Source organism: Protobothrops mucrosquamatus, unplaced genomic scaffold (assembly GCF_001527695.2).
Source record: "Protobothrops mucrosquamatus isolate PMUCROS unplaced genomic scaffold, P.Mucros_1.0 scaffold33, whole genome shotgun sequence".
NCBI lineage: Eukaryota > Metazoa > Chordata > Lepidosauria > Squamata > Viperidae > Protobothrops > Protobothrops mucrosquamatus.
Window position 1 is genome coordinate 2,157,602 of NW_015386417.1, and position 13,153 is coordinate 2,170,754.

The 13,153-nt window shown below is 37.0% G+C and overlaps 1 protein-coding gene across 1 annotated transcript in view; it reads left to right on the forward strand.

Annotated features, from left to right (window-relative positions):
- MRC1 (mannose receptor C-type 1) overlaps positions 1 to 13,153 on the forward strand; it is a 68,536-nt gene that overhangs the window by 30,993 nt on the left and 24,390 nt on the right. The window contains exons 14-20 of the mRNA XM_015811223.1: positions 364 to 445; positions 2,924 to 3,065; positions 4,392 to 4,433; positions 8,110 to 8,273; positions 9,583 to 9,650; positions 10,277 to 10,377; positions 12,363 to 12,505. Of these exons, the coding sequence (XP_015666709.1) occupies positions 364 to 445; positions 2,924 to 3,065; positions 4,392 to 4,433; positions 8,110 to 8,273; positions 9,583 to 9,650; positions 10,277 to 10,377; positions 12,363 to 12,505 (742 nt within the window). The remainder of the gene's footprint in view (positions 1 to 363; positions 446 to 2,923; positions 3,066 to 4,391; positions 4,434 to 8,109; positions 8,274 to 9,582; positions 9,651 to 10,276; positions 10,378 to 12,362; positions 12,506 to 13,153) is intronic.

The window sequence follows — 13,153 nt, forward strand, 5'->3', positions numbered from 1 at the left end:
AACTTTTCTTTTTGTTTGATATCCATCTATTTTTCTTTTCTGCTGGCTGTCCATTTATCTTCTCATCATTCTTCATTCTGACACTCCCATTATTCTCCTCTTTTGCTGATAGATGGTGTGGGCAAAGGCCATGAGCCAAATCCCACTCCTTTTTAATATGCTGGTAATATACATATTAACCTTATTTTAAAAGGCCAAAAAGAGCATTTGAAAATTAATTAGCATTTTCATTACATAGTGAGTCTACCTATCAGAAACATTTATATAAATTTTCAAACGTTTTCAGATTTTAATGGAAATTAACCATAGTCTATCTCACTTTTTAAAAACATTGATTTTATTTGTGTTTGTGTTATATTGTAGGAATTCTGGAATCATGCAATACTGGATTGGTTTAAATTATATAAACCAACAGGATGGGTTTAAATGGAGTGATGATTCTCCAGTGAGTGATTTCAACTTTTTTCTTAGGCAATATTCTTTCTTTTTAAAAAAAAACAAACAAAAAACAACAAGCCTTGGCAAAGTAGACTGGGGAATTGAGTTGAAAAAATAAGGGATCTGGAATATTGCACTGAAATATTGCATTCTACAATATTGAATATGTCAAGATGTTGAGACTCTAGAAAGAGTGCAGAGAAGAGCAACAAAGACGATTAGAGGACTGGAGGCTAAAACATATAAGGAATGGTAGCTGAATTGGGTATGTCTAATTTAATGAAGAGAAGGACGAGGGGGGACATGATAGCAGTGTTCCAATATCTCAGGGACTGCCACAAAGAAGAGGGAGTCAAGCTATTCTCCAAAGCACCTGAAGGCAGGACAAGAAGCAACGGATGGAAACTAACCAAAGAGAGAAGCAATCTAGAACTAAGGAGAAACTTCCTGACAGTTAGAACAATTAACCAGTGAAACAACTTGCCTCCAGAAGCGGTGAATGCTCCAACACTGGAGGTTTTTAAGAAGAGACTGGACAGCCATTTGTCCAAAATGGTATAGGGTTTCCTGCCTGAGCAGGGATTGGACTAGATGACCTCCAAGGTCCCTTCCAACTTTATTATTATTATTATTATTATTATTATTATTATTATTATTAATAATAATAATAATAATAATAATAATAATAATAATAATAATAATAATAATAATAATAATCTCTGGTGAAAGTGGGTTGGGGAATACATCCATCCTTGCTCTCCTTGACCCCTCAGAGGCCTTGACTGTAATATCCTTTCGGGCTGGCTGCAGGATTTGGGGCTGGGCAGTGGAGTTTTGTGCTGGTTTGGCTCCTTTCTCCAAGATCAGTCCCAGTCAGTATTGATAGGAAGTGAGAGGTCCAATCCATGGCTGCTACTTTATCTCTCCTATTTAACATCTACATGAAGCCCAGAGTGAGGTCATCTACCATCAGGGAGAGCAAAAAAATGGGACAACTTGAAGATTTAGTTGCTAACCGAGGTAAAAGATTCATCACCAAACTTCACACCTTAGATCAGAATTGAATGGTTTGCTGATCTCCAGAATATCTTCCTACATAAATCTCAGTGCCAGATTTTGTTGGCAAAAGAGCAAATTCAGTTATTTTTAAACAAAATAAAGAGAAAATAAACTATTACACCTCCCCAAGGCTAGCTTGCTTATGTACTTATTTTAGATATTCTATGGCAGTGGTGGCGAACCTATGGCACGTGTACCAGAGGCGGGACTCAGAGCCCCCTCTGTGGGCACGTGCGCCATGCCCCGGAGATGGCAACTGTCTCTCTTCAACCAGACCCCCGCTAACTCGCCGAGGTCTCACATGGCTGGATGCATCCCAGCACCCATGCGCTCCCTGGCCTCTGTGTGCAGGGGCCGATGGTGTCAGGCAGCAGCTGCCCCGGCGCCTGCCTCACCTTGCCCTGGCACCCGGCGATAAATAAGTGGGTTTTGGGTTGCAGTTTGGGCACTTGGTCTCTAAAAGGTTCGCCATCACTGTTCTATGGCATGTAAAGGAATCTCTTTTACCTTTAACCCCCAGGGCACCCTACACAATAAAAAACAACAACCCCAAAAATATCTGCTATGTCCCCTCCAGCAATGTGACTGCATCATCCTTTCAGTGACCAAAGGTAGAGGATCATAATAAAAGTCAGCTGGGTGATTTTGGGTCAATCACTCTCTCGGAGCCCAACACACCTCATAGGGTTGTTGTTATTGTTGGAAAAATAAGAGGAGGAAGGTGTGTTGGATAAGCAAACAAATAATATTGATAAATGGGGATAATGAAACCTGGCCTCCAACTAAAATAACAGTTTGGCTTAGAAACCAGGGGACTTAAGTTCTAGTTCTGCCTTAAGTAGGGAAGCCAGCTGGGTGACCTTAGGCCTGTCACTTTCTCTCAGCCCAACTCACCTTACAGTGTTATTACTGGGAGAACGTAGGAGGAAGAAGGAACATTATGTAAGTTTGCCAATCTGATAATAAAAATGGGATAAAAATCAACAAAGTGTAACAAACAGACAAACAAACAAATAAGTAAATAAGCAAGCAGGCAAGGAAGCAAGGTAACAAGCTTGCCTGGCCCTATAATCTGTGGATGGAGAAATGATATGATTAACATCTTAAAACTCAAGCAAAATGAATTATCAAAAAGTATCCCTGAGAAATTAGGACATTTCCTTGACTGTTGCAGTTGATTGTCTCAATGGCAGGACACTGCTTAGCCCGTAAAAAACGCAATATTAAACCTGAAACCACCAATACAGATTAAAAAATTCCAGTTTAAATTCTAGAGAGTCACTGCCAGTCAGTGTAAGCAATGTTTGCTTAGGTGGACCAGTTTTCAGACTCAATAGTAGGGAACTTTTTATGTACAATTAGTTTGAATTTTGCATCATAAAATGTATTTTTTTCAACAAATGAATATTACATATTTCTATACTAGCTAGGTTATGTCAACTGGGCATATGGAGAACCCAATAATTATAATGGAGCAGAACACTGTGGAGAGATAAATCCAGAAAATATGTATTGGAATGATGTACACTGTGAGGAAATGTTTTTCTGGATCTGCCAGATTACGAAAGGTACAACTTTCTTTGTCATATGAAATCATAACATCTTCAGACTGATATCAGGTTAATAGCATCACTAACCAATAATAATGTGTTTACTTTTTAAAAATTAATCTGTAATTTGGCTGGACTTTGGGGATAATAAACAATAATTATCCTTGTTTAAAATTTCTACCAATAAAATTAACTAGAATATTTAATTTCTTGGTGACCAAGCAATGTAAGCTCAACAGGGCAAGCTGGGAAGGCATGAGAGATAGTAGTGGATTTATCATATTAAAAAATGCCTTTAGTCTCTTGCACTTTCCTTCAGGGAATTTAAAAATTGTGACAGATTTGAAGCTGGCATAATCCTCTCATTGATATTAAGGAATAAAATGTTTATATGGTGGAAAAAATGTGATTTTTATTATTTTTACACCATATAAACATTTTATTCCTTAATATCAATGAGAGGATTATGCCAGCTTCAAATCTGTCACAATGGATTCTATTAATCAATTCACAGTGTGAATGCTGTGATTTTGGAGCAAGTAGCATTTGTTATCATAGTATAATTAAATTGAGCCAATCTACATTTTCATTTTTTCCTTTGTTATGCTATGAAATTTGATATTGACAAGCCAAATATTCACTGAAATTATGTTAGATTTAATATAACGGTTACAATACCTGTTACAGTTCCAAGTAAGATATTTGGAATTTCTTTTTCTTTCAGTGAAAAGAAAAATGGTAAAGAATTCATCCTTGAAAATTCTGTTGATATTTTGTTAGAATCTAGATATGAATGGGAGTGATGAAACTCTGTAAATATTTAGTATTCTTTTTTTAAAAAAGTCAGTGGCTATTAGTCATGTGGGCTATGCATAATTTTCATTAAACATTCCCAGAAGAGAAGAAACAGAAGAAAATAACCATTTGTGGAGTTTCGATTGTCACCTAGTTGACCAGTGGAGAGGACAGGATGCTGTATTAGTTAAATTGTTTGCTTGACTCATTATATCTTTATGCCTTTTAAAATTACAATTTTAAATCATCTAGGAAAGATTTTTGAAACATTTATTTAAATTATGATAATTACACTAATTAGAGCCAGCTAAATAACTTTGAACCAAGCACTATCTCTCAGCCTTAGGAGGGAAGCAATGGCAACCCACTTCCAAAAAAACCTTGCCAAGAAAAGTGCAGGTTCATACAGTTGCCAGGAGTCAACCATGACTTGAAGGCACCCCTCCTCAATCATTTATTAGAGTAAAAGTATGATGTTATTCAATTTTGTCCTTTTAATTGAGGAACCATATATGTTAATGAGATTTTACTCTAACTTTTCTTTTTCAGGTGTGCAACTAAAGCCAGAACCAACAAATCCACCCACTACAGGTACGTTTCTATGGCTTGTTGTGATGAAATATTTCTATGCTAATGATAAAGTTAAAATTGTCTTCTTGAGGACAAAGTGGGCATGTGGCATTTTCAAGCAAATACTATTACTTATATGCTTGTGTTAAATGTAGGACACAAGTAAGTAAAGGCAGCATAATGATGTCATAGTTTGTACATTAACACATTGATTTGTTGCAGTCTGCTGAGGGCACTGATGGCTGAAAATAGTGAAAAATAGTTTTAAATGAACTTTTTAAATTTTTTTTTTTTGCTGTCTAGTAAAGCCCAGCCCAGTACAACTTTGCTGGAGCTAAGAAACCAGATTCATGTCTGGTTTCATCATCCAATGTTCCAGTGACAGCAAAAAAAGTAGCCCAGACTTTCCCAAGGAAAAAAAAGGTTTTTGTTTATGACAGGAGATTCACTTCTCAGAGGAACAGAATCGGCAAATTGTAGAATGGACAATTAATTTAGGGAGGTATCTTGCCTGTCAGGAGTGAAAATAAAAAAATGTGACTGAGAGCCTTAGTAAAATAATGAAGTCCACAGATTGTTATATATATGAGCAGCTCATGTGGTGTTTTCATCTGTATTTCCAAAGGAAGGTCAACATCCAATGAGAGAATAGAGCACTTGGAAAATAAATCACTGGCTTAAGAGTTGGTGTCGTCAAGAAAAGTTTGGATTCTTAGATCATGGTTTACATTGCCTACAATGAAGGATTGGATAGGCAAAACCTTTAAACCAGTATCATAAACTTTAAGAGAGCTGATTTCAACAAACTTGGGAAGAATTCCATGGATGAAAACAACTGAAGAAGCTTGGGAGACTGTGAAAAATGAGATTATAAAAGCCCAGTCCATCATAATACCATTAAAAAATAGATCCAAGAACAAACCAGCATGGTTACATCTGATAAGCTGAAAGACAAAAAGAACAAGTATAAAAAATGGAAAGAAGGAAACATAACTAAGGCAGAATACATTCATATAGCACGAATCTGCAAAGATGAAGTCAGAATCAACAACTTGTAACAAATGTCAATTTTTTTTTATAAAAGTTCTTTCAACATATAAAAAACAAGAAAAAAGTTAAGGAAACAATCGGTCCACTAAAGGGAGAAGATAGCAAGAAAGTGACGGGCAGCAGGGAGAAAATGGAGCTGTTTAATTCATTCTTTGCATCTGTCTTCACACAAAATAAAAAAATAGCTTAGCCTATCAAAAACAGCACCATAAAAAAGATTAGCAATGCAAGTCAAAAGAGGCAAGAAAATGATAAAAGACCACTTATCCATTCTAGATGATTTCAATTCACCAAGTCCAGATGGATTACATCCCAGGATTCTGAAGGAACTAGCAAACATGATCTTGGAATCAGATCTTGAGCTATATTTTTCAAAGATTCTGAATCAGTGGGGAGTTATCAGAGGATTGGAAAAGAGCTGACGTAGTTACCATCTTCAAAAAAAAAAGAGGAAAAAAATGGATTTGGGAAACTACAAATCTATCAGCATGACATCAACACCTGGGAAGATCCTGGAAAAGATAAACAAGCAATGAATCTGCAAATACCTAGAGGCAAGCAAAATTTCAACCAGAAACCAATATGAGTTTGTCAAAAACCGATCATACTAGACCAGACATGTCAAACTCGTGACATCACGTGATGTCATGCGGCATATCAGAGCTTTTTCCCCATTGCCGGCAATGGGGTCGGCGCGGTTTCCTGGTGACGCATCCAGCCGGAGGACCAGCAGTTTGACATCCCTGCACTAGACAAATCTTATTGCATTCTTTGACAAAGTGACTAAATTAGTGAACTAATGTAAGGCTGTGGTCATAATTCACTTGGACTTCAGTAAGACATTCAATAAAGTGGACTACAACCTACTACTTGATAAGATAGAAAAACATGGGTAGACAGCATCACCACCAAATGGACCAACTGCATTCAATGTGCAGTCCTTAATGGACCCGCATCTATGTGGAGGGAAGTATGCAGTGTCTTAGATGCAGTACTCTTCAATATCTCCATAAATGATTTAGACAAGGGGATAGAAGGGGAAATTACCGAATTTTCAGATAACACCAAACTATTGTCTGGAATAGCCAACACACCAGACGATAGGCTCAACATCCAGAAGGATCTCGACACTCTTGAACAATAGGCCCTATCTAACAAAATGAAATTCAATGGTGAGAAAAATAAGGTTTTACACTTATGAAAGAAAAACCAAATGTACAGGTATTGAATATGTAGTATCTAGCCCAATAGTAGTAACTGTGAGAGAAATCTAGAAGTCCTTGTTGACAGCCACTTAAATACAAGCCAGCAGTCTTCTGTAGCTGCAAAAAAAGCCAATACAATCCTAGGCTGCATTAGCAGAAGGATCCAGATGACATGAAGTGTTAGTACTCCTTTATAATGCCTTGATAAGATCACACTTGGAATATTGCATCTAGTTTTGGTTGCCACGATATAAAAAAGATGTTGACACTCCAGAAAGAGTGCAGAGAAGAGCAACAAAAATGAATAGGGGTTGGAGGCTAAAATATATAAAGAACAGTTACAGGAATTGGGTATGTCTAGTCTAATGAAAAAAGGACTAGAGGTCACATGATAGCAGTGTTCCAATGTTTGAGGGACTGTCATAAAGAAGAGCGGGTCAACCTATTTTCCAAAGCACCTAACGGCAGGACAAGAAGCAATGGATGGAAGCTAATCAAGGAGAGAACCAACCTAGAACTAAGGAGAAATTTCCTGACAGAATAATTAATCAGTGGAAAGGCTTGCCTTCAGAATTTATGGTGCTCCATCACCATAGGTTTTTTAAAAGAGATTGGACAGTCCTTTGTTTGAAATGTTGTAGGTTCTTCTGCTTGATCATAGGGTGGACTAGAAGACCTCCAAGGTCCCTTCCAACTCTGTTATTCTATTGTTCTGTTATCATTTCCTCAACAAGCTGGAGAGTCTCAATTTGTTATTAGCTGCAATACAGGAAGAAAAGATTTAATTCCATCTTGCCTATTTATATTATATTATGATTTTTGCTCCAGTGTACATGGGGAGATTGTATCCTAATGTGATCACCACAACAGTCCTATAAATTAATTGGACTGAAGGAGAAAATCCCAAAATCACCCAATGAGAGTCTTGAAATCGATCAAATTTGTAGCATTGTCAGATCTTTTCATAAACTGAAGGCTACTTGCTGATTGGCTGGCTAGCTGGGACCACAGAATATGAGAGTCAGTTTGGTGTACTGCTGGCCTAGAAACCAGGAGACGATAAGTTCTAATCCCATGTTAGGCATGAAAGCTGTCTGGGTAACTGTGGGTCAGTCACTCTCTCTTAGCTCAACTTCTAAAATTGTTGTGAGAAAATAAGAAGAAATGTATTGTGTATCTTTCTTCTTCTTCTTGTGCCATATCCGTTATCGGATGTTGGCGATCCTGTTTTTATCAGCAGCCGCACGAAAAAGTGCTGCTGAGTTTTGTCCAAACCAGTCCCTTAGATTTTGAAGCCACAATGTTCTTCTTCTGCCTGGACCTCGTTTGCCTTCAATCTTTCCCTGGAGGATTAAATGGAGTATGCCATATTGTGTATCTTTGCTGCCTTAAATTACTAAGTAATAAATGTGGGATAAATAGCTAATTAATATCTCTCATAGATTATCAATTTACTAGTGATGGCTGGGTCGTCAATGGAGACAAGCAATATTATTTCAACACCAACAAATTTCCAATGGAAGAAGCTCGTGCATTTTGCAAAAGAAACTTTGGAGATTTGCTTGTCATCGAAGACAACACTGAAAGGAAGTTTATCTGGAAATATGTAAGGCGCTCATTTATTATTTTTGATATGAAAACAATGAATGTATATTATTTGCTTATTTTTAGTTTATTTAAGGCATTTCCATGGCTGCCAAGTGATGATACTTAATGGCTTACAATAACCATAGGCTTCTTTATAGGTTTATAGCACAAAATGTACATTGTGGAGTATAATGAATATATTCGAGCTTTTCCTATTAATAAATTAAAATTTAAATAACATACAAATTGTATCTATTCTACAATTGTTCATATCAAAATACTTTAACAGTGCTGCAATAAGTATGAAAGGACAACTGTTGATTTTCAAAACTTGATCTAAAATTCAGACATGCTAGTCTGTATTCCATGCACATCAGCTTTCTTCTATCCTATGGCTCCAGCATCAATTCTATTGAATATTGTCATAAGAAAGCCATTCCTCTTAACCAGAACAGAATAACAGAACAACAGAACAACAGAGTGGAGGGTACCTTGGAGGTCTTCTAGTCCAACCCCCTGTTCAAGCAGAAAACCCTATACCATTTCAGACAAATAGTTATGTTTGTAGTTTTTAATCAAGGAACAAAAAGCTAGGTTAACAAATGCTGGATCCTGACAAGATCTGTTTTATGATTGCAATTAAAAGCTGGCAAATATTTATTTATTAACATTTACATTAGTGCCCAGCAAATCATCTATCTGTTGTCAGGTTAGATTGACTTAACAGAAGAACAGAATTGGAAGGGACCTTGAAGGTCTTCTAGTCCAACCCTCTGTTCAAGTAAAAGACCCTATTCCATTTCAGACTTGATTCTTTATAATTATCTTTTGAAAATCTCCTTAAAGGCATCTTTCTGCCTAATTGGGGAAATCACAACGCTAAAATAATATGATCCTTAATTTTATCTGGGTTGATAAAGAAGAACTACCAGAGTTGTACCTTGTGCAGAACTAAACATTTATCAGATGTCTGTGATAAAGCAACGGCCAGTGCTAAAAGTTGCAAAAATCCATATTATGGAATGTAAGAAGAAAAGGCTGGAGTTGGGGTGTTTAACCAATTTCCCTGCCTGATATTTTTCTACTTTTATTTAGGAGCCAATAACCAGTAAATGCTCAGCTCCATTCAGTTGCCCTGACTCCACCTCAAAGCAAGGGATTACAGGGTCATTAAAAAAATTAGGGGCCAATTACTGGATTATTAGCTTTGTTCTTAAAGGAACAATGCTGTTTTCTAAAATAATTTCTTAAAGCTTAATATATTCTTGCTTGCGACATAATTCCCAGGCTACAAATATATGTGACTGTCTTTTGTTTTGATTCTTTAGATCTTACAAAATGAACAGGTGAATACTTATTTCATTGGACTGTACCTGAGCCTTGATAAAGTAGTCAGGTGAGCAAACAGAAAACACTGCATTTTATTATATGAGGGTGTTTTTTTTTGCTTATTTTGTTATCCTCAGACAGACAATTAGGATTTTCATCCAGGAAAGCCCAATACATTGGACTAGTTCACATGACACACTGTCCTTATTAATCCATGTGGGGAGTAACAGAATAACAGACTTGGAAAGGACCTTCTTGTCTAACCCTTCTGCTTAGGCAGAAACCCTATACCATTTCAGACAAATAATTGTCCAGTCTCTTCTTGAAAACTTCCAGTGTTGGAGCATTCACAGCTTCTGGAGGCAAGTTGTTCCACTGGTTAATTGTTCAAACTGTCTAGAAATTTCTCCTTAGTTGTAGGTTGCTTCTCTACTTGTTTAGTTTCCATCCATGGTTTCCAGTAGGGGAAAGGATTCCCTCTGCATGATGTCATTATAATGCAGTGTTTCTCAATTTGGCAACTTTAAAATGTGTGCATTTCAACTCTCAGAATTCTGGTTGGGGAACGCTGGTTGGGGAATTCTGGAAACTGAAGTCCATACATGTTAGAATTGGCAAGTTTGAGAAACACAGTTCTAATGGGAGCCTTTGCTTTTACACTGATTAACAATAACATGTTAACTTTTCTTAAAGCTGGATGGATAGAACTCCTGTCCAGTATGTTGCCTGGGCACCACATGAACCTAACTTTGCAAACAATGATGAAAACTGTGTGGTCATTTATAGGAATACAGGTATGTGGTTTGCTAGTTGACAATACCAGTTTCTGATGTATTTCTGTATGCATGCTAAAATGCATGGTTTTAGTAATGATGACATACTTCACAATGCAGAAAATATATATAAAAATATATGCAGGTAATCCTTGATTTATGAACACACTTGGGATCAGAATTTCTGTTGCTAAGCAAGGCAATAATTAAGTGAGTATGGCCAATTTTTTGGCCTTTGGCTATTTAAGTGAATCACAGAGTCATTAAGTGAATCTAGCTTCCCTCATTAACTTTGCTTGTCAGAAGCTGTTTGGAAAGGTCACAAATTGTGACCACATGATCCCAGGATAGTGTGACCATTGTAAATACGTGCTGGTTGCCAAGGGCCCAAAGTATGATCATGTAGGGATGCTGCAATGATCATAAGTGTGAGGACAGATTATAAGTCACTTTTTAGTGCCATTATAACTTTGAACAGTCAGTAAATGAATGGTTGTAAGTCAATGACTACCTGTATACAGTAAGGAAGCATACGGGCCATTGGTGGGATTCAAATATGTGAACAACCGGTTCTCTGTGTGGATACCCCTTCCGGAAGTCCATTCTAGGCCTGGGCAACAACAAATTAGCTACCGGTTCTGCCAAATTGGTGCGAACTGGCTGAATCCCACTACTGATACAGGCCCAGTAGCATGTAATAAATGTGCCTTTTGCACATATCTTGCAATCAATAATTGTCAGGATACATATAACAAAAGACTTTGAATGTGGTAAAATGTATTTTTGCACTATAGGATTGAGACTTTGTCAAGGCCTTGATAAACTGTCCTGGGGTTATAACATTCTCAACATCTCTAGATTCTTCTCTACTTTTTCCAAGGCTGTCTCACATTTTCTTGAGAGTATGACTTTTACTAGTTCTAGTCCTTCCCTAGCCTTGGAGGTCATTGTGACATTTCCTTTTGGTTTAGCTGCTGCTCTGGTCTGGAAAAAAATTCACTTTCCTAATTTGCTAATCATTGCTGAGGAGCATTGTTTTGACTGGACTTATTTAGCTGCTGCAATTCCTGAATTGGAGATTAGGTACATCTGGAGTTGCAGTGAAGTCTACTTTTCAAAATATTCTGTGACTCCCAAATTGATCAATAGAGATGTCATGCAGTCTGGTTAATCACAGTACATCTACTGTATATCACTAATGTTGTCTTCTACCAGGATATGGCTTTAGAAAAGCAGTTGTAATATGCATACGTTATTTGAATGTGACTCAAGCTAACATGCTGTTTTTAGGACATTCACTTCTATAGATTGGACAGCAAGCTGTGGCTCTTTTCCCAAATCTGAAAGGAATTTGGATTGGCTGATTGGCTGAAGGAAGAAGCTACTTGATTCTCTGCAGTACTATTTAACATATGAATGTTTGATTTTGTTTCAAGTGCTGGTCACATAGTCTTTCTAATTACTTAGCCAACAGTCAGTTGTATTTGAAATGTCTTTTTAATAACCTGAGCTCAGAATATATGGTTATAGAATCTGGAATTCCATTAGTCACTCAGCATTAACTTGTATCTTTCCAGTAGTTTCTTAAGAACTAAAATAATGTTACTGTTTAATAGCAAATAAAATAGAAAGGAATCAGTTCCTTACTACAAATGGGACAAGACTTAGTCTTAGAGAGTCTGTGTATCATGCAGGCTAATAGGCATCTGGAGACAATGCTGTCTTGTGAGACACCCACCAATATAGTGACCTCAGTTCACTTCTAGCATGGGTGAATCCAGCTTTGTGGATTTTCTAGATAGATGCTTCTTCTCTAATGATCTCCTTGTCTGTCAATGGATGCAATAGCAGCTCATGAAGCAGACTTTTGATTTTAGCTATTGTCCTGACACATTAGAAATGTGTGAGGCTTTGGTTGCAAGGTTGTTCTTACCTTCTTGACTGTTTGATCACCTTTTGGTCCCCTTCCCCTGCTTACATTCAACCATTTCTTTTCTCTTGCTTAGGACTTTGGAATGATATAAACTGTGGCTATCCATCTTCTTTCATATGTGAACGACATAACAACTCAGTCAATGTAACTGTTGCCCCCACACCACCTTCCTTTCAAGGAGGATGTGCTGAATCTTGGCTTTTGTTTGAAAACAAGGTATAGTAATTATTTCCTTTTTAAAAAAGAATTGCTCCAAAAACAAAAGGATAACAAGATAAGAGGGACTTTCTATGGAAGATTTTTTTTTACACAATTAAAGTAAATGCCTTAATAAGATGGCATCACACAGGAATTTTGTGCATATATACATAAAATAAAGGTAAATGCTCATCAGCCTTACCATATATACTAGACAGTATACACGACTAGATAAACTAATTCTACTTTATGGTAAAGCTACATTAACAGAATCTTGCAAATCTGAAAGTACAATTATTACCCTTACTGATTAAGAACTTAGGTAGAGACCCTTCTGAATCTCTTTGTCTGCCCATTATCCAGCAATAGCTGTGTTGTCTCTGAGCATCTCTTCACAAACACACTCTCCCAAGGTCTTTCCCACATACCATTACAAGGCTCCTTCACATTAAACTTGAGTCCCAATGGCATTCACAAAATAACAGAATAACATAGTTGGAAGGTACTTGCTACTTTTCTTGAAATGGCAAAAGCAGTGTAAACATTATCATTCTGCAAGCTCAGTGTATTCCATCCATATGTGCACCATTACAATGCATATACTGTATAAAAATGGATAGGGTTTGCATTGTTACACAGCTTTTATTGGTTTGGCCCTCTTTTCTC